This window comes from Equus asinus, chromosome 20 (assembly GCF_041296235.1).
Source record: "Equus asinus isolate D_3611 breed Donkey chromosome 20, EquAss-T2T_v2, whole genome shotgun sequence".
Lineage (NCBI taxonomy): Eukaryota > Metazoa > Chordata > Mammalia > Perissodactyla > Equidae > Equus > Equus asinus.
In genome coordinates, this window is record NC_091809.1 from 14092454 (window position 1) to 14114865 (window position 22412).

At 66.0% G+C, this 22412-nt stretch overlaps 2 protein-coding genes across 10 annotated transcripts in view; both read right to left on the reverse strand.

The window, feature by feature from the left end:
- Positions 1-703: 703 nt before the first annotated feature.
- On the reverse strand, positions 704-12561 carry CACTIN (cactin, spliceosome C complex subunit). The gene is made up of 10 exons (XM_044751627.2): positions 12336-12561; positions 10502-10973; positions 8138-8233; positions 7501-7646; positions 6494-6656; positions 6293-6407; positions 3339-3531; positions 2591-2713; positions 2193-2476; positions 704-1837 (listed from the first exon to the last, which is right to left on the reverse strand). The coding sequence occupies exons 1-10, from the start codon at positions 12506-12508 to the stop codon at positions 1347-1349; spliced, it is 2256 nt and encodes a 751-aa protein (XP_044607562.2). The 5' UTR covers positions 12509-12561; the 3' UTR covers positions 704-1346.
- A 1671-nt stretch (positions 12562-14232) lies between these two features.
- The window catches only part of PIP5K1C (phosphatidylinositol-4-phosphate 5-kinase type 1 gamma), a 48553-nt gene continuing 40373 nt past the window's right edge, over positions 14233-22412 (reverse strand). For 3 of the 9 annotated variants that reach the window (XM_070491717.1, XM_044751631.2, XM_070491719.1), the window contains exons 16-19: positions 21341-21461; positions 19946-20023; positions 17442-17525; positions 14233-17160 (exon numbers count right to left, since the gene is read on the reverse strand). In XM_070491717.1, the coding sequence (XP_070347818.1) occupies positions 17158-17160; positions 17442-17525; positions 19946-20023; positions 21341-21461 (286 nt within the window). In that variant the 3' untranslated portion in view covers positions 14233-17157. The remainder of the gene's footprint in view (positions 17161-17441; positions 17526-19945; positions 20024-21340; positions 21462-22412) is intronic. The other 6 variants (XM_070491718.1, XM_044751629.2, XM_070491721.1 and 3 more) reach the window with 2 other exon arrangements.

Sequence of the window (22412 nt, forward strand, 5' to 3'; positions counted from 1 at the left end):
TCCTCAGCCCTGAGATAAGAGGGACAATGTCCCTTCTGGGAAACAGACGGCACCGGGGTCAGGGAAGAGCAGTGGGCTTGCATTTAGTCCTCAGCGCGCCCCGGCCGGGCAGGGTAAAGGGGAAACTGAGGCCCAGAGGGAGGAAGCGCCGCGGCCAAGGCCCGGCGTGGTTGGGGGCTGGGTCTCCGGGCCTCGGTCCCCTGCTCCCCGGGAGCCGTGGGAAGGGCTGTGCCGGCTCGGGGCTGGTGGCTGGAGGGGCGGCCCCGCAGCTGCGGTTTCCGGTGGGGGTCGGCTGGGAGCGTCTGTTCCTGGCCTGGGACGCGGCAGGGGACACCAGCTGGGTGGCCTTCTCCGAGTTGGAGACACCTGGGTTGGAACCCTGCCTGCCACTTTCTAGGCTTGAAAGGGGGCCCCCGAGCCTCAGTTTCCCCAGCAGCAGCGCGGACATGAAGGCCGCCTGGCGGGGCTGCGGGGAGGCCCGGGCCCGGGTCGGGGGCGAGGCCGCCGGCACCTGCGCTCCCAGCAGCTTCCTGAGAACTGCCGGCGGCTATTTTTAGGGGCCGTGGCTGTTTTGAAAAGGTCCCTGGGTTGTGCTCAGTTTCTCAGCTGTGACAGACTTGCTGCGGTGACACGGGACAGCAGTGGCGGGGACCACCGGCTGTGGGAACCCTAGACTATGTGCCACGTTTCTGAAAATCTAAAATTACTCTAAAATAAAACGTTTATTAAAAAACATGCAATCTCACCAGTAGACCAATTAAATGAAAATAAACAAGATTCCTGCCCGCCAAAAACAGTCCTTTTAGAGAAATAACCTCAGATGGTTCCCAATGGAGCAGGCCGTGGGGGGCCGCGCGGGGCTCCTCCCGTCGGGCTGGAAAAGACCCGCGAGAAAAACGTCACCGGAGACGTGTTTCCGGGACGGACCGGGGAGGGGACCGCGCCTGCCAGGCCCGAGGCGTCCGCGTCCCACACACGGAGCAGGAGGGCAGCGCTGGTGGCGGGAGGCGGCCCCGAGGAGGGCAGCCGTCCCCACGTGGGGGACACCGCGCCCGCACGAGGACATCTCGGGACCCTCGGTTCTCAGTCCCGATGGCGACGGTGACACGTCCTCCACGCCCACTGAGGGGGCACTGACCCTCGGCCCGCGCAGCCCGGACGCCCTCCGACGGTCCCTCCAGAACGTGTGCGGCAGGGGCCTGGCCCCGAGGAGGGGCCATCGAGGCCCTGGACGCGGGTCTCCCGGCCCTCGGGCGCGTCCCCGCCGGCCGCCCATCCGCACAGCGCGGCGGTGACACCCGCGCCCCCCGGGCTCCGGCCCCGCCAGCGGCCCCTCCGGCGCTCGGTCACCGGCGGTAGCGGTAGCGCTTGAAGTGGAACCAGAGCTGGAAGATGCCGTTGGCGAACTGGCAGCGGAAGCCGTGGCGGTGCGAGTACTCCCACTCGCGGTTGACGATCTTGAAGGCGATGTCCTCGTAGGGCGGCCCCGCGTGGAAGCGCAGCGTGGCGAAGTCCTTGTTGTCGGCGCACGCCTCCAGGAAGTACTCGGGCGTGGAGCGCTTGTCGATGAGGTCGGGGTAGAAGATGTTGAACTTGTAGCCCTGCACGATCTTGGGCGGCGGGTTGTCGAAGTCGTAGTGCGTCTGGTTGTACTTGTTCCACTCGAAGCCCGTGTGCACGCGGTTGAAGAAGCGCGGCTTGCGCGGCCGGTACTTGTCCGCCCACAGGTACGCCTTGCCCGTCAGCGGCATCTCCACGCTGAACTGCGCCTCGTCCTGGCCCATGCCCTCCTTGGCCCGCCGGAAGAAGATGTCCTCGGCGCTCTCGCTCGCGTCCCCTGCGGCCGGGAGGAGGGGCGCGGGCATCAGCGGACAGCAGCACCACTGAGCCTCTGTTTCCCCGCCCCGCCCCAGCGGCCAAGGCCCCGCCCCCAGCCCCGCCTCTCCCGCCAGCCGCGCCCCCAGTAGCCCCGGCCCCGCCTCTCCTACCAAGTCCCCGCCCCCTGCAGCCCTGGCCCCACCTCTCCCAAAGCCCCACCCCCAGCCCCGCCTCTCCCGCCAGCCGCGCCCCCAGTAGCCCCGCCCCCAGCCGCCAAGGCCCCGCCCCCAGCCCCGCCTCTCCCGCCAGCGGCGCGCCCAGTAGCCCCGCCCCCAGTAGCCCCGGCCCCGCCTCTCCCACCTCCCGCCGCGCACCTGTGACCTGGAGCTGCTGGCGCGACAGCTGCAGGCGCTGCAGGTCCTCGTCGGGCTCCAGCACGTGCGCGTCCAGCGGCAGCTCGTGGGCCGTGAGCAGCCGCGGGCTGTACTTGCCGGCGTCGTAGTCGTCCAGGCTCTGCTGGATCAGGTCCTCCTCCATGAGCACGGCCTCCCCGTCCGCCTCGCCCTCCGCCCGCGCCGCCCCTTCCGCCTCGGGCTCCGCGGGGCCGCCCTCCGAGGAGGGTCCCGGCGGGGTGGCGGCCGGCTCCTCAGGCTCCAGGCTGCGGGGAGAGCGGGCAGGGCTGGGTGGGCAGGCGGCGGGCGAACGGGCGGGCCCCGGGTCCCTGCAGCGGTGGGCGGGAAGGGGGACCGGCGGGCCGGGGAGGGGGACCTACCTGTGGCCGGGCGACGGCGGCTCCTGCTGGAGGATGGGGAACAGGGGCTCGCTCTCCACGCCCTGCTCCTGCTTCAGCTTGTACAGCTTCTGCCGTAGCACGTCCTGGTGCCGCTCCCGGAGCCTGGAAGGCAGGTGGCGGTCACCCACATGTGACACTCGACACTCCAGGGGAAGGGGCCCTGCTCCTAAGGCTTTCTCCTGATCCCCTCTGGCTGCAAGGCCGGGCGGCTGAGAGGGCAGCAGGGGCCCCAGCCGGGGGGTGGCCAGCCTAGGGGCACGGTTTTGGCCATGAGGAAAATGGGACGCGGGGTCAGAGAGCCCTGAGAACGGTCCCACGGGGGAGGGGCGGGTCCCTGTAGAAGGGCATGCACGTGCGGGCGTGACCCCACAGCCCAGCTGGGCTGGACCAGGCCCCAGGGAGGCGAGGAAGACGATAAATTTAGAGGCGGCTGCACGGGTCGTGGCGGGCGGGCAGGCGTGTTTACAGAGCCAAGCACGCCGAGAATTTATACACAATGGGTGTGGGGCCTGCAGAAGGACGGCCCGGCTGGGCACACGCGGCCTTGGGGGGCTTCCTGCGCTGCCGGCTGACGCCAGAGGAAACAAAGGGCCGGTATGGTGACAGGATGGAAGGCAGGTGGGCCCGCTGCGGGAGGAAAGCCCCGGGGCCCCGACTCCAGTTGGGGCTGGGAGCACCCCCGCCCGCGCAGCAGGCCCCGGGGAAACCGAGGCTGAGCCCCGCCGACCTGGCGCGCGCCGTGTGCGCGCGCAGCTGCTGCAGCAGGCTCTCCCAGTAGCCCATGTCCAGGTTGGGGCCGCCCGCGCGGATCTTGCCCTCGATGCCCTGGAAGATGAACTGCAGCTGGCTGTGTGTCTTGCCCTTGAAGACCGACTGCACGTCAGAGCTGACCGACGCGTTGACGCCCTCTCGCCGCTCGCCTGCAGTGGGGGGGGCTGCTCAGTGCTGGCCACCGGTCCGGGCCCCCCGTGCCGGTTCTCCTCCCCCGTCTTGGCCTCCCACCCGGGGGCCCGGCTTCTCCCTGGCTGCTGGCTCTCCCTGACCCTGGCGACTGGCTGGGACGGATCTGACCCCCTGGGCCAGGGGGACGCCGCATGGGCATCTCTCAGCCCCTCCGAGGGTGAGCGTGACCCACAGATCAAGTCCGCGCACCTTGGCCTGGCGTGACCAGCCTGCACACCCCAACCACAGGGAGGAGCTGGGGGCATTCATGTGCAGCCATACTCTCCAGAATTCACACCCTGCTCTGTTAGCCCCAGCCCGGTGGCCTTGGGCAAGTGGCTCCCCCTCTCTGGGCCTCAGTTTCCCCCTCTGTGAAGGCTGACAGCCCCACCACGCATGTGAGTGCCCAGCTGTGCCTGGCGTGAGGCCGCTCCCCACTGCAGCAGGAAGGGCTGCTCGTTTCCCAGGCTGCAGGAAGCCCTGACGCTGCCCTGAGACAAGAGACCACCTCTGTCCTGCAGGACAGTCTGTCCCAGCATCCGTCACGGCCGGGGGCCCAGAGACTCGTCCTTCCCTCTAGACTGAGAGGCCCCAAGGCGGGGCCCGATGCTGCCTGACCCTGGTGCCTGGGCACACCAGCCTCCTGGTTGTTCATCAGACACCAACTTTCACTCCCACCCTGCCCCAGGGCCTTTGCACCTGCAGTGCTTTCCAGCAACATGTTCTTCCCGGTCCTAGACCCCACCCGTCCTCAGCGTTCGGTGAGAATGTCCCTTCTACTGGGAAGCCTTCTCTGACCAGCAAATTTCTGGACCTAGACACCTGATTCATGGCTTCCCAAGGGTGAGGGCCTCCTTGGGCTTCCGGCTGCTGCCCCCAGCACTGTGCTGGGCCCAAGGGGAGCTCAAGCCGCCGCTGCTGGGTGGACACAGGGCGGGCGCCCGGCTTGTGCTCCGTGCTCGAAAGCAGGCTTCGACAGCCCTACCGGTGCACAAAGGGTCAGAGCCACTCGACGGGGTTGGGAGGGGCCTGAGTCCCTGCAGCCAGCCAAGCCGGCCTGGCACCAGCATCGAGACTCAGCCCGTGCTGGGCACCGAGCAGCGCCCCGGGGCTGGTGGCCTGGCCTCAGTCTGTCAAGATGCAGAGACAGCGCACGGCCAAAACTGAATTTGAGACAACCCCCAGGCCCGGCAAGGCAGGGCTGCATCCTGCTCTCACACAGCTGGACGGAGCCGTGTGACAACTCAAGCCCAGACAGATGGCCCCATGGGAGCCCAGCCACTGGCCGAGGAGGCAGGTCCCAGTCTGCGCCGCCCGGACGCCCACCCACAGGCCGGCAGATCTGACCGGGGCACTCGGGACAGTGTCGGGAGAGAAGGTGGCTGCGTGGGCACCAGCGAGGCCCCTGGGGAAGGGTAATGGGGGGCCCGCTGGGGAGGGACAGGGGTGTCGGGGGACCCATTTCTATTGCACACCCAGTCAGAGAGAAGAAGAAAAAGCCCAACTTAATGTGAAAAATGAAGGCCCCGCTGTGGGGCTCCAGACGGACACTCATCTCTGAGGGCTCTTGGAGCCGCCTGGGCCCCCAGGGAGACAGTGGCAGAGGGGCAACCAACATGGTGAGGGGGGATGGGCCAAGAGAGAGCAGCGGGCGCCCGGGGGCCTCAGAGCGGCGGGGCCACTGCAGTGTCCTCTCAGACTTCCCGGGCCGTAGGCGGGGTTGCCTGCTTCCGAAGGACAAGGCCCTTCGCCTGCCACCCAGGGAGCCGCATCTGGAGGCGCATTTCTGACGGCACAGCTCCCCTTCCTGTCCCTGAGGGCAGGACGTGCCCCGCTGAGGACGAGGAACAGAGGGCCACTTCACCAACATCGATGCGCCTCCTCCCCGGGAGGAAGGAACCCGGCTGAGCGTGGGCCGAGCTTGAATGAGGATGCGCACACGCTCGGGGGACGGGAGGGGAGGGGAGGGGAGGGTGTGTCCTTGGCCACCACGCAGCCGGCACTGAGGCCTAAGAGAGAGAGGGCAGTGAAGGACAGAGCTCCACGACAGGGACGTGAGGCTCACGGGAGTCGGATGTTGTCAAGCCAGAGGCTGAGAGAGCGGGACTGCTGTGGTCACACAACCGTGGTTCCTGCCAGGGCGATGCTGCCCCCAGGGGACCCTGGGGAGTGTCTGGGGACATCTGTGGCTGTCACACTGGGGGGGTGCCCCTGCATCGAGTGGGTGGGGGCCAGGGATGCTGCTCGGCCCTCCACAGCACCCAGGATGGCCCCCCAGAGATGCCCCGGCCCCGATGTCACGGTGCTGAGCACGAGAAATGTGTCCCAGAGGCCACCTCCCTCGTGATGGTGGGCACACCCTCACTCTGATGACAGGTCCACTGACAAGACACCGAGGACGACCAGCTCAAGGCAGCGCGTCCAGGGTCCTGCCCTCCCTCATGCAGATGGAGCCTCCAAGGGACAGGGAGGGACCTGGGCAGGAAGCCCTGCAGGCCCTGCGCCCTGCCGCCCCAGACTGAGGGACAGCCCCGTCCCCGGCCCCGTGGCGCTCGCTGCCCATGCTACCCTCTGATGGCTCCGAGGCCGAGTGAGCTGTGGAAACCAAGCTGGGGAAACTGAGGCGTGCACGGGGAGACCGGCCCAGGGGAGAATCTGGGGCTTCCCGTGGAGCCAGCGGGCCACGGCGCTCCCTCCAGACGCCCCCGTGTGGCCCTAGGGGCGCCCCCGCCCGGTTACCTGGCCCCTTGCCCGAGGCCTCCAGCTTGCGCAGCTTGGCGATCTCGTCCTCCGTGATGATGGTCATGTCCCGCCAGAAGTCGGCGTTCTTGCCCTGCTCGAGCTCCATGTACACCTGTGGGCAAGGCGCGCAGGGTGAGGGCAGAGGTGCGGCCCGGGGGCCGGGGGCCCGGGGGCCGGGGGTGACGGGCTGGGTGCTACCTGGATGTCCTCCAGCAGGTCCTCCATGTCGGCCACCGTGAGGCCGTTGAGGAAGGTGTATGGCTCGTGCATCTCCACGGCCAGGTCGTCGTCCTCAGCGCTGATGTACTTGGCCAGCAGGTCGATGGGCTTGGCCCGCCCGTCCCGGATGCGGATCTTGGAGCTGCCGGGGAGCCGGGGGCAGTGTCAGAGCCGGGGGCACCCTCCCTCCTGAAGGCCCTGCCCTGGGGGCAACCGCCATGGGAGCTGGGGGAAGACCCAGCCTGTGGGGTCAGGGAAGGCTTCCTGGAAGAGGGGGCACCGGGCAGAGGAGCAGCTCGGGCGATGTGGGGCACGGGCCCGAGAGGGGCGGATGGGCGAGCGTGGGGTCTGCAGAGCGGCAGCGGGGAGTGGAGCTAGGGCAGAAAGGGCTGCTTCTCCCCGCCCGGCGGGCCATGCCAGGTGGACACAGGAGCCCGGCAGCCGTGCCCGCAGGGATGCGCCTCAGAGGCTGACTGGGTCCACAAGTGAGCCCGTGACGAGGGGCTCCAAGCCTGGGGGCCAGGTGCGGTGGTGGCAGCACGGCAGGGAGGGGCCGGAGCGGGCTCACGGGGCACGCACATAGGCCTGGGCTCCAACACCACCGCGTGGCCCTGGCCACTCACGGCCCCCTGGGAGCCCCATTTCCTCTGTAAACGGGGCCGATGAGCGAATGCGCTGGGAGCCGGGGTGGAGAGGGACGAGTGTGGCCTGTCCGGCCCGGCCAGGGCCCAGCGCATGCGACTCCATTCTGCTGCGAAGAGTGTGGCACATTCAGATGTCTCCTCGGTACCCGGCCCCACGGGGAGTCGGGAGACCAGCCAGTGACAGGAGTGAGGAGGTAAGCACACGGGAAGCAGAGAGGAGGGGCCGGCATCGGGGACGGGTGGGGAGGCTCCTGGGGGACCATGGGCAGCGGCGGGGGCAGCGGTTCCAGGCAGGGAACAGCAGGCACAAAGGCCCTGGGGCCGCCCCGCCTGCGCACGCACCGCAGCTTGGCCTGCTGGAGGTGGAAGTTGTCCTCCTGCTCCTCCCACGTCTTGAAGTGCTCCGCCTCCTTCTCCCGCTGCAGCAGCTCCAGCTCCTGCTCGCGCATCGCCTTCTCCCGCTCCCGCTCCAGCCGCAGCTGCTTCACCTGGGGGCGCACAGGCAGGGTGAGGGTGGGACAGCCGGACGACGGGGGCCTCACGCGGCCTGTCCTGTGCCCTCTTAAGCTGTGGGCTCCCCTGGGGTTGGGGGTGGGACTATAACCCAGGCCTGGCCTCAGCCCGCTGGCCCTGCACACAGGGATCAGTCCAGGGACGCCTGAGGCTTCGGACAGACCCTGGGGCAGGAGGAGCCTTTCTCTCCTGGAGACACAGCAGCTTGGAGCGGCTGGGGCCATTTCAGCTACCTGGAAGGGAACATCTGAGTAAAGCCCAGAGGCCAGCAGAGCCGAGGTGAAGGGAGACAGCGGGCTGGAGCCACTACCTGAGCCCCTGGATCCAACTGTGCCTGCAGCCAGCCTCCCCTGGACTTTCCATATAAGCCCAATAGTTCCTGCTTGACCTAAGTGAGGGTGAGCTGGCCCTGGGACCTCAGGAGGGAAGGCTTCCTGACATGTGTGGGCGGGCCAAGGGCACCCACCTTCTGCAGCTCCAGTCGATTGTCCTCCTGGATCCGCTTGTTCCGCTCCTTCAGCTCCTTCTCCTCCAGGTGGCTGATCCCCTTCTTTTCCAGGGCCTGGAAGGGCAACCACATGCCGGCTGAGCAGATGCCTCCCTCTGTCTGCCCTCCCCGGCACGCCCCCTAGGGAGCCTTCGACACACTCGTCTGGGAGCGGGACTGGGCCACGGCGCCTGTGCAGATGAGGAGCAGGGCTCAGGGAAGCGCCCCACCCCCGCCTTCCACTGAGACGCTGCCTTCAACGCCCCTGTCACCCCGACAAGACCCGCCACAGGGGCAGGGAGGCGGCTGCAGGGCGCAGAGAGCAGAGACTGAGCAAAGGGGCCTGGAAAGCACGGCCGCCCAGGCGCTGCGATGGGGCAACGGTGCCACAGTCACACACCCCTGGGGGCACTGCCACCACCGCGAATGATCCTCCCGGTCTGTGTCCTCGCCTGATGGGGGCCGAGGCGCAGGGGCTCGGAGACCCTCGCACCCCAACCTCGCCTCATAATCGACGCCCGAGCCGGGGGCACCTCCCGACCGGCACCTCCCCCGGCTCCGAGGGGTGTTCAACGATCCCCCCGCACCTGGAAGATGTGTCTCCAGGGGACCTGGGGCTACCTGGCTCGGGGCCGCCCACTGGCGCCTCCTGCCCCCCACAGCTGTGCAGGACGGCCCGGTTCAAGTCCCAATCTGCCATCGCACGTGTTCCTCCTCAACATCGTGACTGCCCACTCCGCCAGCCCAGCAGCCCCAAGGACAAGGGGACAAGATGCATGACAACGCCCAAACTGTGGCCTGTCTAGTGCCCTCCCCAGACTAGAGGCGGCAGAGGCCGGGCCCAGCCACAGCCCACGGCCGATCAGAGGAGGGGCCGACGACGCCTCCTGGGGGTGAACCCCCAGGCCGGGCGGCCCTGAGAAGGGCGTGGGGGACACGCCTGCACACCACGCTGTGCACGCTCGCTCCGCTGACACTTACCGAGCACCCACTGCAGGCCAGGCCAGGGGACAGAGCTGGCCCGAGAGCTCGCCATCTGGCAGGGGTGACATATTGGGAATTAGGATGATGTGTGTTCAGGTGGCAACTCCGTGACGAGACCTTCTGGACCTGCTCATCTTATGCCGCGGCTGGGCCACAGCGTTCTCTCCTCTGCCCACCTGGCTCGTGTACTCACTCACAGGCCATCTGCCCACAGGACTGCTGCCCCCAGGGACGGCCCCTCTGTCTCTCTGCTCGTTGACACGCATGCCCAGGGCCCACACGGGATGCAGCACCCAGCGGATGTACAACACACATTTGTTAGTGAAGTGCTAGGGAGGGAGGGGCCGGGCCTGGATAAAGAACGCCGGGGCTCAGGAGACAGGGGCCAGGAGGGGCTCTCAGAGGAGGGGCTGTGTCAGCCGAGATATGGAGGGTGAGACAGCAGCGGCCACGGGAAGAGGTGGGAGTGTTCCAGGCAGAGGAACAGCAAGTGCAAAGGCCCTGGGGTGGGATGGGCTTGGTGTGTTCAAGACAACAGCAACAACTGTGCCTGGAGCGCATGTGACGCTGCGGCTTCCGACCGTGCCCGCCTGCTCTCACCCTCCCCCACACTGATGGGCGCTGTGCGGGGTGAACTGTGTCCTCCAGAAGGGTATGTCCACGTCCCAGCCCTGGAGCCTGTGAATGGGCCTTATCTGGAAACAGGCTCTCTGCAGACGAAATTAGTTAAGACGAGGTCGTCCTGGAGTAGGCTGGGCCCTAAGCCACCGACTGGTGTCCTTACAAGAAGAGGGGACTGTGGACAGAGACACAGAGAGGAGAGGGCCACGTGACCACAGGCAGAGACGGGAGGGACGAGGGTACCAGCAGCCAGCAGGAGCTGAAGGAGGCAAGACAGGACCCTCCCCTGGAGCCTCCAGGAGAGCACGGCTCTGGCGACACCGACTTGGGACTTCTGGCTCCGGAACGTGAGAGAAAGCCTGTGGCTGGAAGCCATGAGCCCAGGGCCTGGCTGGCGGGTAAGGGATCAGTGTGAGTGCCATCTCGAGAATGACGTGGCGGCTCGGAGGTGACCGGGCGTCTACCCCTGGGGATCCCCTCCTGGGCCCGTGTCACGTTGGGAGGTAGGCTGGTTTTCTGGGCAAAGGGTGCCTGAAACTCTCCCCTGCAGGGGGCAGGAGATGCAGCACGAGGAGCTGGTGTGTGTGCACACGCTCAACCCCTGACCTGGGAGTGTGCCCAGAGCCACGTGACGTCTCCTGAGACAGGAGCCGTGACGCGCACACAGCCAAAGTGACGGGGGAGGCAGAGGCCTTGCAGGAGCCCCAACACAGGCCGCGGGCCTCACGGCGCGCTCACCTTGCTCCAGATGAAGGTGCCCAGGAGGTTGTTGTCGCCGAAGGGGTTGTCGGTGTTGGTGTAGCCCATGTACTCCTCACCCCAGCCCATCTTCTCCCGCTTCTTGCGCTCCTTGGCCTCCTTCTTGGCCAGCCGCCGCGCGCGCTTCTCCTCGGGCGTCTCGAAGGCCTTCCGCAGCTCCTCCTGCTGCTTCCGCTCCTCGCGCAGCCGCAGCCGCTCCTGCAGCCTCTGCTGCTGGCTCAGCGCTGCCGCCCGGGGGCTCTGCGCGTGCTCCGCCGAGGCCGAGCTGGACGCCGAGGAGCTGGGCGACCAGGAGCGCGTCCGCCGGCCGCGAGCCCACCGGCCCCGCTGCTGCTGCCGCTCGTCACCAGAGTCGGACTGAGAGGACCCGTCCCGCGAGCGCCACCGGGGCGGCGGGGGGCTGCGGCTCTGCCTCCCTCGCCGCGGCCACCGCTCCTCCTCCGAGTCCGACCTGCAGAGGAGTCCACAAAGGGCTACTCATTCATCCATGCGATTCGACACGGGTTCCTGAGCACCTGCTGTGTTCCAGGCGCTGTTCCAGTTTCTGGGGACACAGCAGGGACCAAACCCTTGATGGTGCCTGCCTTTGTGGGGCTCACGTAAACAACGAAACACACACACAGTGTGACAGAGATGGAGCCACAAAGAACAGGACACAGCCTTAGGGCATGGAGAGGTCAGCGAGAACCTCTCTGAGGAGGCAACTCTGGAGGAAGCTACGGGGAGACGTGGGAAGAGCGATCCAGGCAGAGGGCACAGCAAGAGCAAAGGCCCTGGGGCAGGAAATCACTTGGCATGTTCAAGCAGCAGCGAGGAGGCCTGAGTGCCGGGAGCAGAGTGAGCGAGGCGGGCAGAGAGGGCGGGAAGGGGTGAGGGCACGGAGGCGGGCCGGGGCTGGTGTTGCTACAAGAATACGACCCAGACGACTCCTTTTGTCCAAGCTGTCAAAGAAGGACTTCCAGGAGAAGGTGGCGTTTAAATGGTCCTAGAGGACGGGTGGGAGTGAACTGGAGTAAGACTGGCAGGAACAGAGCCAGGGAAGGGCACCGAAGGGAGGGAACAGAATGTGTGAGCCCTCAAAATAGATTCTTTAATGTTTGAGGGCCTCTGAATGTGTAGAGGACCAACCAAATCTGTCTTTATCTTGTTAAATGCTCCATCTCTTAAGCTCACGTCAAAAATCCTACGCTGCGAATACCCATTACTTTGGAGTCCTTCAATACAGGCTACAAACTTGAGCAAGTTTTCATAAACGACATCGACTCTAATTACGGATCCAGGGCGGCTGCCTCTTGTGAATAATTCAAACAGCCGATGGAAAACATACGAAGATGATAATAACAAGACTACACGTGATCCAATGCGAACACACCAACACCAGGGGCTTAAACCGGAGTCGGCAAACCTTTTTCTGCCAAGGGCCAGACCGACCGACCCACTCACTCAATTCTGCTGTCGTGACAAAGTGCAAAAGCAGCCACGGCCGGGACACGGACAAACAGGCACGGCCGTGTCCCAATAAGACTTCATGTCTGGACCGAAATTTGAATTTCCTACGACCGTGTCACTCCCTTGCTCAAAATCCCCCCACGGCTCCCCAGTTCCCTCCGTAGCCGCCAAACCCTTCAGCACGGTCCACAGGACTCTGCACGACCCCATCTCCTACTCTCCTCGCTGTCCCCCAACCACTGGGTGCCCGGCCCGGGGCGCCTCTCGCTTTCCTCTCGCCGCCCGACGCCCCCTTCTCCGGGAAGCCCTCCCTGACGAGCTCCGGGGTCTCCCGGCTCCCCGAGGGCAGGAGCCGGACCCCAACCTGCGCTCCCGGCTCCGCCGCCTCCGCCTGCGCCGCCCCTCGTCGTCCCGGCGCCGCCGGTTTCGCCGCCCATGGCTCCCGCTGCGACTTCGGCTCCGACTCCCGCTCCGGCTCCGCTGCCTTCGGCCCCTGCGACCCGCCGAACGCGAGCGCGAGCGCGTATCCCGACCCATCGGCTGGGACGGTGGCGGCGGCGGCGCTGCTGACACAAATTGCTGGGGTCCTGCGTCGGGGGTCCTTCCTCGCCCGCGGCGCGCGCCGGGCTGCCCCGTCCGCGCCTGAGCCTGGAGATAAGAACCCACGCCGCTGCCTTATCCAGCGGGGACTCCGACGCCCCAGAACCTCTCCTTCGCCCGCAAGCGAGGCCAGCCTGATGGACTCCGGCCGTACTGTAGCCTCCAGGATGGGAGACTCCTGGTTCAGGCAATGATAGGGGCAGCCCCATGTGGGTCCTCGCGCCACAGGGCGCCCGAAGAGCTGTGGGCGGAGCAAAGTGCAAACCAGGAACTGCGAGTGTGGCGGGGCCTGGGGAGGCGGGACCAACAAGAAGAAGGCCCAGGGAGGAAGCGGAGCCGGCGTGGGCGGGGAATAGGAGGCGGGGCCAACGGGAGGCGTGGCCCGGGCGGAGCCAATGGGAGGCGTGGTCGGGGCGGGGCCAACGGGAGGCGAGAGCGAGGTCTCGTGGTCAGTGTAGGCGGGGAAGCTCCAGCACCGCAGTAGGTTCGAGACCACACTGCTCAAGTGGGCGAGGGGTGGGAGCTGGGCTGGAGACTGAAAAGCCTTAGATGTTGGGCTGACCTATGAGTCACCATCATGGTATTTCAGGGGTTAAGCTTTTTTAAGAAAAAGACTTGGCTAACTCCCTGAGTGGCCCATCGACCCATTTTCTAGATGGGGAAACAGGCTCAGAGAGCGAAAGTCACTTTTGACACCCGCCTCCCCGACCCCAAGGAGGCAGCGTGGAGCTGGTCCAGCTTCGTTCTGTGGGTGTTGGGGAGCCGCGGGAGGTATGAAGGAGGGGCTGGCTGTTAGGTGGGGTCCCCTTGGGGCTGGTGAAAAGGATGGACCACAGGGCACAGGCCTGGTGGCCTGGAGATCTGAAGGACTCAAGTCCTGCTCTGAGCTCCCCCAGCCCACCCCAGAGGATGGTACTCAATGTTTTAATTTAAGCTAACTCTTTAAATGTTTGTCTTAAAAAACAACTTCATACCCCACCCCAAATACTGGCTTTGTATGCTCTGCTTCTGCTTGGCGCCAAGGCACAAGGTGGGGGCGGCGGTGAACCTTCCAAAGGAAACGTCAGACCATGCCCAGCCACCCCTGCTAATGACCCCTGATTGTCATGGGATGTGGGTTGCCCTGGTGATGGGATGGCTCCAAACGTGACATGATGGGGGCCTGGCTTGTGACTCTCAAACTGCAGACCCATCTGTGGGTATTTGAATACTAATCTTTGAACAGAAGGCAGGCACGTTCCAGATCATCTGCGCGTCTGGTTTATAAATGAGCGGTGCCGTTCTGCGTCTCCATCTGCGATTACGACTGCATTTGCAGAGGCTCGCTTACAGACGGGACCTGACTCTGTGCCGTGTTTCTCAAGTTGGGAGAAATACTTTCCCCTTAAAAGGGGTCCACGCATTACTCAACCTGAGCGACTTTGGCAGGACAAACACAAACTCTGGGGAGTGTTTGTTGCTTTGAGCCGGGCTGCACTGATGTCAGAAGCTTTTAAAAGTTTTCTGGGCTGAGCTGGAAGCTGAAGGCCACAGCTGTTGAGGCATTTGGGTCCTGTCGTTGCCGTTAATTCTTACTAAGGTTTCTTTCTGCTCTCGGTCAACATCAGTCCTTAAACTCCCAATGGGACCCCCGACCGCAGACAGAGGCAGAGGGAGGTGGCTGATGCTTATTATCCGGTTTATTAGAGATCTCTTGAACGTAAAAACAGGGAGGGGCGGCGGAGATGGGGTCCGGGGCTGCATACGAGTGTTACTCGGGGCCAGCAGAGGCTGCATGGTTACAGAGGGGCCCAGGGCTCTGGGTTTGAGCGAGACTGCATCCTGTGCCCGAGGAGGCCGCGCTCCCGATTGTCACACACCAGACCACGGGGGCTGAGCACACGGACCCCCGGTGAGAATTAAGACACACAAGGTTTGCAGGTTTTGTTGTGTTTCGAAATCAGTTCGGCCATAAAAACGAGATTGGGGGGTGGGGGGGGATGGGGGATGGGGGACAGGCGATGCAACTGGACCACCAGAGGGCGCTCATTCATTCTGGGTGGGGACCAAGGGGCTGTGGCGACAGGACCACGGCAAGGGACCGCCCCCCGCCCCCCGGGGGACGGGAGTATTGCACTGAGCCAGGTGGTGGAGAGACGGGGACGAGAGGAGGCAGAGGACACAGGCTGGCAGGGGACAACGGAAGGTTCCACTTTGTCAGTCTCAGAAAACGCCTCCTGTCTTCGCGGTACAGCGGTCAGACGCTGCCCAGCTGCCCCGCAACAGCAGCCATGGGGGGACGAGCCAGGAGGGAATGGGGTGTCCAGTGGGGGGGGGTGACAGCTGGGTGGGTCCAGGGCCATCCCCGCCGGGGGTCTGCGGAAGGCCAGGAGTTCACTACACATTATAAATAGGGTCTTGCCTTCCCGCTCCCACCCCAGAAGACCAGGCCAGCGCCCCCGGTTGGCACAGCCTGCGGACAGCTGAGCATCCGTGTAACAATTTTCTGAAAGGGGACGAGGGATGCAGCCAACACAAACAGGTCTCCAATGGCCTCCTCATGACTTAACACAGAAAGAGGAACGTCACGACCTCCAGGAGGTCTGCGAAGCTCTCCCACAAGCCAGCATCCGGCCGGCGCGCTAGTTCGGGCTAGTTCTGTAATTTGCTCGGGAAAGCCCGAGGGGCCCGGCACGGACGGCGGGCCTGATGGCCACAGGGCGGCTCCCCTCCTCGCTCCTCGAGCTCTGGGTGGCTGAGCACGCCCTGGACGCAGGGCCTTCCGCTCCGGACTGTGCCCGCTGCTCCGGTCATCCCCATGGGCTCACAATGTCTCGGGCGCCCGGCCCCTGGGTGGGGACTCCAATGTCAGCTTGTGGTGACACAGCCATCCCCATTAGTCTGCCAGATTCATGTGCCTTCAGACCTCTGCCCGCTTAGCCTGGCTCCCTGTCAGTGGGCAGCGGGACAGGGATGGACTGGCGATGCATGGCATGTGGCCTGGCGCTGTCTGAAATCCAGGCAGGACGCCCCTGGTCTGGACAAAGGCTCCCCAGGCAGGAGGGAGAGGATGTCGCTTTGTTTCCAGCCGGGACACCTGCAGGCTTGCTTTGATGGGTCCCCTGAGGGTCCCCAGGGCCCCGCTCAGCGCCGGGGTGCCGCCCCTGCCGACAGCACGGGGAGGGTCCTGGGCACAGCCAGGCCACCAGGTTCCCTCCGGGCGCACGGAGCCGGCTGCACGAGGGGAAATGAGGAGGGACCCACACGGCAGGACGGAGTGGCAGAGCCTGCAACGCACTCGAGAAATCGAATTCCTGGCTCAGCGGCTCCTCCAGCTGTCTCAGGCTCCATCAGGGAGACGAGGGCTGGGGAGAAATTCTTCCAGAAGGTGCGGCTTCCGCTCCGAGCCGGCTCCCAGCTCCTCCCACGTGCGCCAAGCGGGCAGGGAGCACCATCCCGACATGTCACCCCTCAGGAAGGCCTGGGGGCGGCAGGCTCTGCAGAGCTGTTTGGGACACAGGGGGGTCCCCTGGTGGCCACTCCGCGGGTCTCTGGGCCCAGTGGCGCTGTCCTTGCTGAAGATGCCAAACCAAAAAAAAAAAGGTTTTCATGAGGCATTTCTTTTTCTATCCTTCAATCAGCATAGGCATTGCCATCGCTTAATAAAGAGAGGACGTCCACCTGGTCCTGGGGCGAGCGCCTACTGGTGAGGGATCTGGCCCTTGGGGCCGGGTGGCCTGGCCGAGGGGGTCAGGCTCCAGGACACAAGTGCTCTGGAAGCCACGTGTCCCGAGCTGAGGGCCAGCCGCCACCTCCGTCCCTTGGGCCCTGTCTTCTGGATCCCGAGCGGGCCACGCTGGCAGAAGAGAGAAGTCCACAGCCTCCAGCTCCACCGAGAGGGGGCGGCCGGGCGTCCACCTGGCGATTCCAGTCGCCTCCTGGGATCCCTGCTCACAGGTCACGTGGGAGGCGAGGGTGGCGGGAAGGGTGGAGGGCTGTCCTCAGGCCACTGGTCAGCTATCCCCAAGGACGGATGTCCGGCGCCCGGCTGCACGCCTGAGCGAGAGCGCCTGCCGCGCGCGGTGGGCCTGGCACCAGCGGGGACTTGGTGGCCCTTCCCTCCGAGGCGCTCTGTCCAAGACGGAGAGAGGCGGCCGGGCCGGCCGAGAGTAGGACCACGGACTCAGCCGGGGCAGCCGGGCCGCCAGGCGCAGGTCCCCACGCCGACGGGCCCGTTCCCTCGCGGGAGACATGCAAGCACAGCGAAGACCCAAAAGTGCAGTGGAATGGATTCCTCGTTTTTCCGCTGGGTTTTTTTTTTTTTTCTTTTTTAGAAAAAAAAACACACGTGTGCTGCGTCTGTGCGGAGAGGAAGGGCCCAGAATAAATAGAACCGGGAGCTCAGGGGTCACAGTATCACAGGCGCAGGGAGTTGCCAGCCGGGGCGCTCGCCCGGTTGCCCTGCAGCGGAGTGCCAGGCCGCCGTCGGGGGAGGGCGCGGACGGCCGAGGTCCCGCGGGGCTGGGCGGCGGGGGCTGGGCGGGTGGCGCCTCTGAACGGCCAGGGCAGCAGCGGGCGCTCGGCTCCGGTGGGCGGCTGCACGGAAGTTACTGCAGGAGACAAGAGGAGCAGCTGAGGGCGGGCGCACAGGGGGCCGGACCCCCACCCGCCGGGCCTGGCCCTGCGCCGATGCTCAGGCCAGGGTCCCCTCGTGCCCAGAGGGCCAGATACAGGCCCCAGGATACTTACCCTGTGGAGCCACGGGCTGGCCCGCCCCTCCCGCCCCAGGCCTCAGTTTCCCCTCAGTTTCTGTCCCTGGGGCGTCTGGGGGCCGTGCTCTTGGGCCCTCTGCGGCCGAGGCCCGGGGTGGGGGCCGGGCTGGCGCACTTACTGTGTCGCTCTCGCCGTCGGAGGCCGGGCGGGCCGGGGCGCTATAGTGGAGCGGGGAGTACACCCAGCTCCTCTCGTCGGTGGGCTGCAGGGCGGGCGGGCGCGTGCAGGAAGGGCGCAGAAGAAGAGCAGGGTGCGAGGAGGCGAGAGGCAGAGGGAGAAGGAAGAAACAGAAATAAAAGAGGCGGACCCGACGCGGACAGTGGGCAGCGGCCTCTCCCGACGGGACCTGCGCCCACCCAGCGCCCGGTGCGGCGGGCGGGGACGGGTCTGCGGCGGAGCAGGTGGCGGCAGGAAGCCGGGAGTCACAGCAGGGCGGGCGCAGCGTGGCAGGAGGGGCAGGGGCCGGGCCTCCTCTGCCGTCCTCTCTCCCCACCGCCCCCTCCGCCCACGGGGACACCCCGGCCCCGCGGATCCTACTGGGGCAGGACCCTTGGGACCCTCCCAGGGTGTCCTGGGTGGGGGATGGAGCCCATCTCTCCATGGCCTGGAGACCTTTCACGACTTGCTCAGGGGAGACCGAGGCACAGGCCACCGAGGGAGCCAGCAGCAGAGGCCTCCCCACCCCCTCCAAGAGCCCGGGGACGCTGTCCTGGGACGCGGGTGCAGCAGGGACCCAGGTCCAGGCCTGGGACAGGCAGACCCAGGTCTGGCCGCCGAGGGGCCGCCCTGAGCCTGGGTAGGGGGGTGCCCGGCCTGGGTGAAACTGTGGGGAGGACGCACGTTCCTCCAGACCCACCCTGTCCCTCCCGAGACCCTCCCGGGCCCTGGAGGCGTCCTGGGGCCTCCCCCTCCACCCCCTCAGCCTGGGGACCACTCCCCCAGCTGGCCGGCCTCTGCCTGGAGAGGGGCCTGGGCACATACCTGCCCTGGCCACATCCCCTGAGCATCCCTTGGCCCCTAAACCCATGAGGGCCACAGCCAGCACCCCCCAGACCGCCCCTGTCCGGTCACAGTTACACGACCAGCCTCGCCTCTGCACAGCTGGTGTCTGCACAGCCCGGGAAGAAGCGCCCGCCGTGGCCGCTGTGCTCTCGGGGGACCCGCCCCGGCTCTTGGCTCCCGCGGCCTCTCCCGGCCTCGGGCTCCCTGGGCCCGCTCCACCCGACCCCTCCTGCCCTCACAGGCCAGGCCCCCAGGGCCACATGGGCCCCCGGGAGACCTCGTTCAAGCCTCGTGCTCGGCCCCGGGCCGCACACCAGGAGGACTGTGTCCCTCTGCGAATGGACTCGCATGTTCGCCATGGAGCAGCAGGACGAGACCCCAGCACAGGGCCCACCTGTCCTGCCCGCCGTCTGGGGGGCCGCCTGTGCCCAGCGCCCAGCCCAGGGCGGCCACTGCACATGCTTGATGCCGGGCCAGCGGCCCGTGGGGCTCAGAGGTGGGACAGCGGGAGGCCCCAACGAGCCCTGTAAGAGCCGGGCCTGCAGGAAGGAGGGACCCAGAGCCCATGGTGATCCTGCAGTGACCCGTCTGCGGGCCTCAGGGTCCAGTCTTTGTCTCGCGGCTCCCCTCCTCCCGGCCAGCCTGCCCGCTCCTGCGTCCACGGCGCCCCTCCCCAGACCGTGCCCCCATCTTGTGCCTGCACACCCAAGGTGTCGCTCAAAGTCTGCCGACCCCTCTCCAGACCGCCTTGCAAACTGCTCCCCACCCTCCATGGCCCCTGGGGCCACCATGTGGCCCCTGCTCCAGACCACTTCCGGGGTGTGGTCCCCCGTCTCTGCTGGACAGAGCATGGGGGGGCTGGGGCCGTGGTCCCCACTTCCTGGGCTGCTCGGCAGCACCTGACACCCAGTGACGCCCAAAAGGGTTTGCTGATGGGCCTTGCCTCGAAGACAGGCTCTCACTGCAGGTCTTCCCCCGTTCTGCCTTTTCCTGTGCTGTGTGGCTCTGGGCAGGCTCCCTGGCCTCTCTGGGCTGTGCATTTACTGCTCATGATGATAACAGGAGGCAGTGACAGTGCTATCGCTACAGGCTATCCATGTAGCGTTCTGAGCACACTGGGTGGACAACTGTCCCCTGGACACAGGGCCGACTGGGGGTTTGGGCCCCAGATTTTGTCTAAACCATGCTCTTTCAGGAGCTCCCTGGGGAGCCGAGGCCTTGATTTCTCCATGTGTGAAACGGGCGTGGGGAGCCCAGGCCCTGTCTCCTGCAGTAGCAGCCCGGCTCTCGACCCCTCGCTGACCCGTGTGCCTGTCCCTTCAGCAGGGCAGAGGGCCCTGAGGAGCCCTCAGCAGCCAGGTCTGACGTGGGACGAGTGTCTGCCTGACACGTCCCTGACTCAGGAGGGTGGGGACGAGGGGAGGTGGCCCGGGGCTGGGGGTCATATGTGACCCCCCCCGTGGCCAGGCTGGGCCCCCTGCCCCCAGCCGAGCGCCTGCAGGCCTCAGAGGGGACTCAGTGACATCCCCGTGGGACGCGCCCGCACGGCCGCCTTCCCTGAGGCCCCTCTCAGGGCGCGGGCGGGGCTGGGCTCCCTGGAGGCCTGCGGCGGTCACTTACAGTCCCCGAGGAGCTCAGCGTCACGGCCCGCAGACGGCGACGCCGCGGAGAGTAAATCCAGTACCTCCCATCGCTGAACTGGCGGCGGGCGGCGGGGAGGAAGGAGACAGCAGAGGATGAGGCGACAGGAGCGGGCGGAAGGCGGAGGGCGCTGGGCGGGCAGGGGGCCAAGCGGGGGCGGGTCTGGGGCGGCGGGGTCCCACGGTGGGCGCTATGTCCTCTGCCACCCGTGGGGCCCGGCTGCCCTCATAGGGGTCAGGACCAGGCACACATGACAGGACACAGCCACCCCCCCCAGCCCCTCACACACCCATCCAGAGGCCAGGACACGAACCAAGCCCCAGGGACGGGGAGTTGACACCGAGGGGGACGTGCATATGGGGCCCTGTTACTTCTCCAGGCCAGGGGCCCCGCGACCTGGCAGCACCGGCCCGAGACAGAGAGTGGGGAGGTGTCAGTTAGCGATGGTGGGGCCCCGGCCGGCTCTCCTTCCTGGGGAGGCTGGAAGAGGATGGCCGCTGGGCTGCAGCATCTGGCCCTCTCTGTTGTAACCAGGACCATCTGACCCCTGAGCAGGGCCCCCCAGGGATGCGCCCCAGGACCCTCTGTCGGGGGCCACTGGACCGGACTCAGTGGGCTCTCTGGTCGCCCCGCACCTGCCTCCCCTGGGGTCCCGGCTCATCTCACCCATGTGCCTGCGGGAGGCGTGTAGCCCCCGCTCTGGAGGGAGGTCCCAGGTCCCTGGGGCAGGCCTCGTCCTGCTCCGACAGACCCACCCATCCAGCAGCAGCTGTGTCCCCAGCCCATGCAGTTGGCAGCGTGACGCCCACCTGGCCCTCAGTGCGCTGTCCTCCAGGACAAGCCCCCCAGCTACAGTCACAACCCAGCGGGAGCACACGTATGTCACACAGCCCATCACACTGGCCCGGCCGCCCTGGACCCAGCCTGGGCCTCCCCGGGGGCTGAGCACCGGGCACTCCAGGTATCTCCCAGGGACCTGGGCTGGCTGCGGCCAGGCATGGCCATGAGGCCTAGGGAGGGGGGCTGGGGCTGTTTGGGATCTTGTGATGGCCTGGCCTGGCTGGCATGGGGTGGGGTGCTCCCACAGCATGTGAGTGTGACCATGTGCAGGTGTGAGCGTGTGCAGGTGTGAGCGTGCGAGAGCACACTGTGAGCACACCGGTAGCCATGCAGGACGTGGACGTCAGTGTTGACGGCTGAGCACACACGTGCTCCTGAACGTGCCAGCATGTGCATGTGATGTGTCAGCGTGAGTGCCTTGGTCTAAGCACACGCATGCACATGTGATTGCGTGTGTGCAATATGTCCATGTGTGTGGCGTGTGAGTGTGTGTGCATGTGTGAGCGTGTCTGGTCGGGGGCCCGGGGGACTTACGAAGTAGATGTCCGTGGCGGGCGCGTCCTCCTCGTCCGAGGCCTGGCTGGCGGGCTCCGAGGCCTGGCTGGCGGTCTCCGCTTCGACAGCAGCAGAGGCGCAGGCTGGGCCAGCCTCCACGCTGGGGACACAGGCAGGACACGGGCATCCTGGGGCAGAGCTGGGGACAGTACCGACTACCCCTGCCCACGCCCAGAGCCTCCCTCCCTCCCTCATCCCAAAGAGGAGACTTGGGAAGCCTGGCTACGGCGGCGTATCCTGATACACTCCTGTCTACACGCAAGGCAAACGGAACCCCAACACTGCCTGGACCCAGGGACTGCTGGGCACACCCGCCACCAGGCGAGGCTCTAGCCTGCGCTCTGCTCGGGCACACACCCCGGGGGCAGATCCCGCCTCACCACTCACGCTGTGCCACCCTGGAGATCATGTTCCTCCTTGAGCCTCAGTTTCCCCATCTGTAAAGTGGGGACGCACGGCACCCCCACCGTGGGGTCAGAACCCCTCTTCATCGAGTACTTGCTGCGACCGAGGCCTGTTCAAGAGCCTTGCGTGAATTAACCCACGGAATGTCCATTGGGGCGGGGGGGCTGCTGCCGTCCCGTGTGACAGATGAGGAAACTGAGGCTCAGAGAGGCAAAGAACGTGACTGGCGTGTGATTTTCGTCTCGAGAACAACATGACAAGGTCTGAGGTGATGGAACATCTCTAACCGGGCAGGACCTGCCCTCCAGCCACGCCGGGGGTCACGCTGTACTCCTGGGAGAGGCTGAGGGGCACTTCACACCGCCAGACTAAGGAAAAAGGCCGACAGTGGCAGGAACCGGCGTGTGTGCACGTGAGTGTGTGAAAGAAACTCTTTGTGGCAAAGCACGGCCGGGGAATGTGTGCCGTCATGGCTGAGTAAGGTCTCTTGAAACAGAACAGAAATTCTAAGAAATGCATAAAGCAACGATTACAAGAAAGTCAAGACAAATTTGACAACAATGCAATTACGGAATTAAACAGACCAAACATGAGACGTCAGTAAGGACATAAAGGAACCGACTGACTCCCGTCAGCAGGGGTGAAA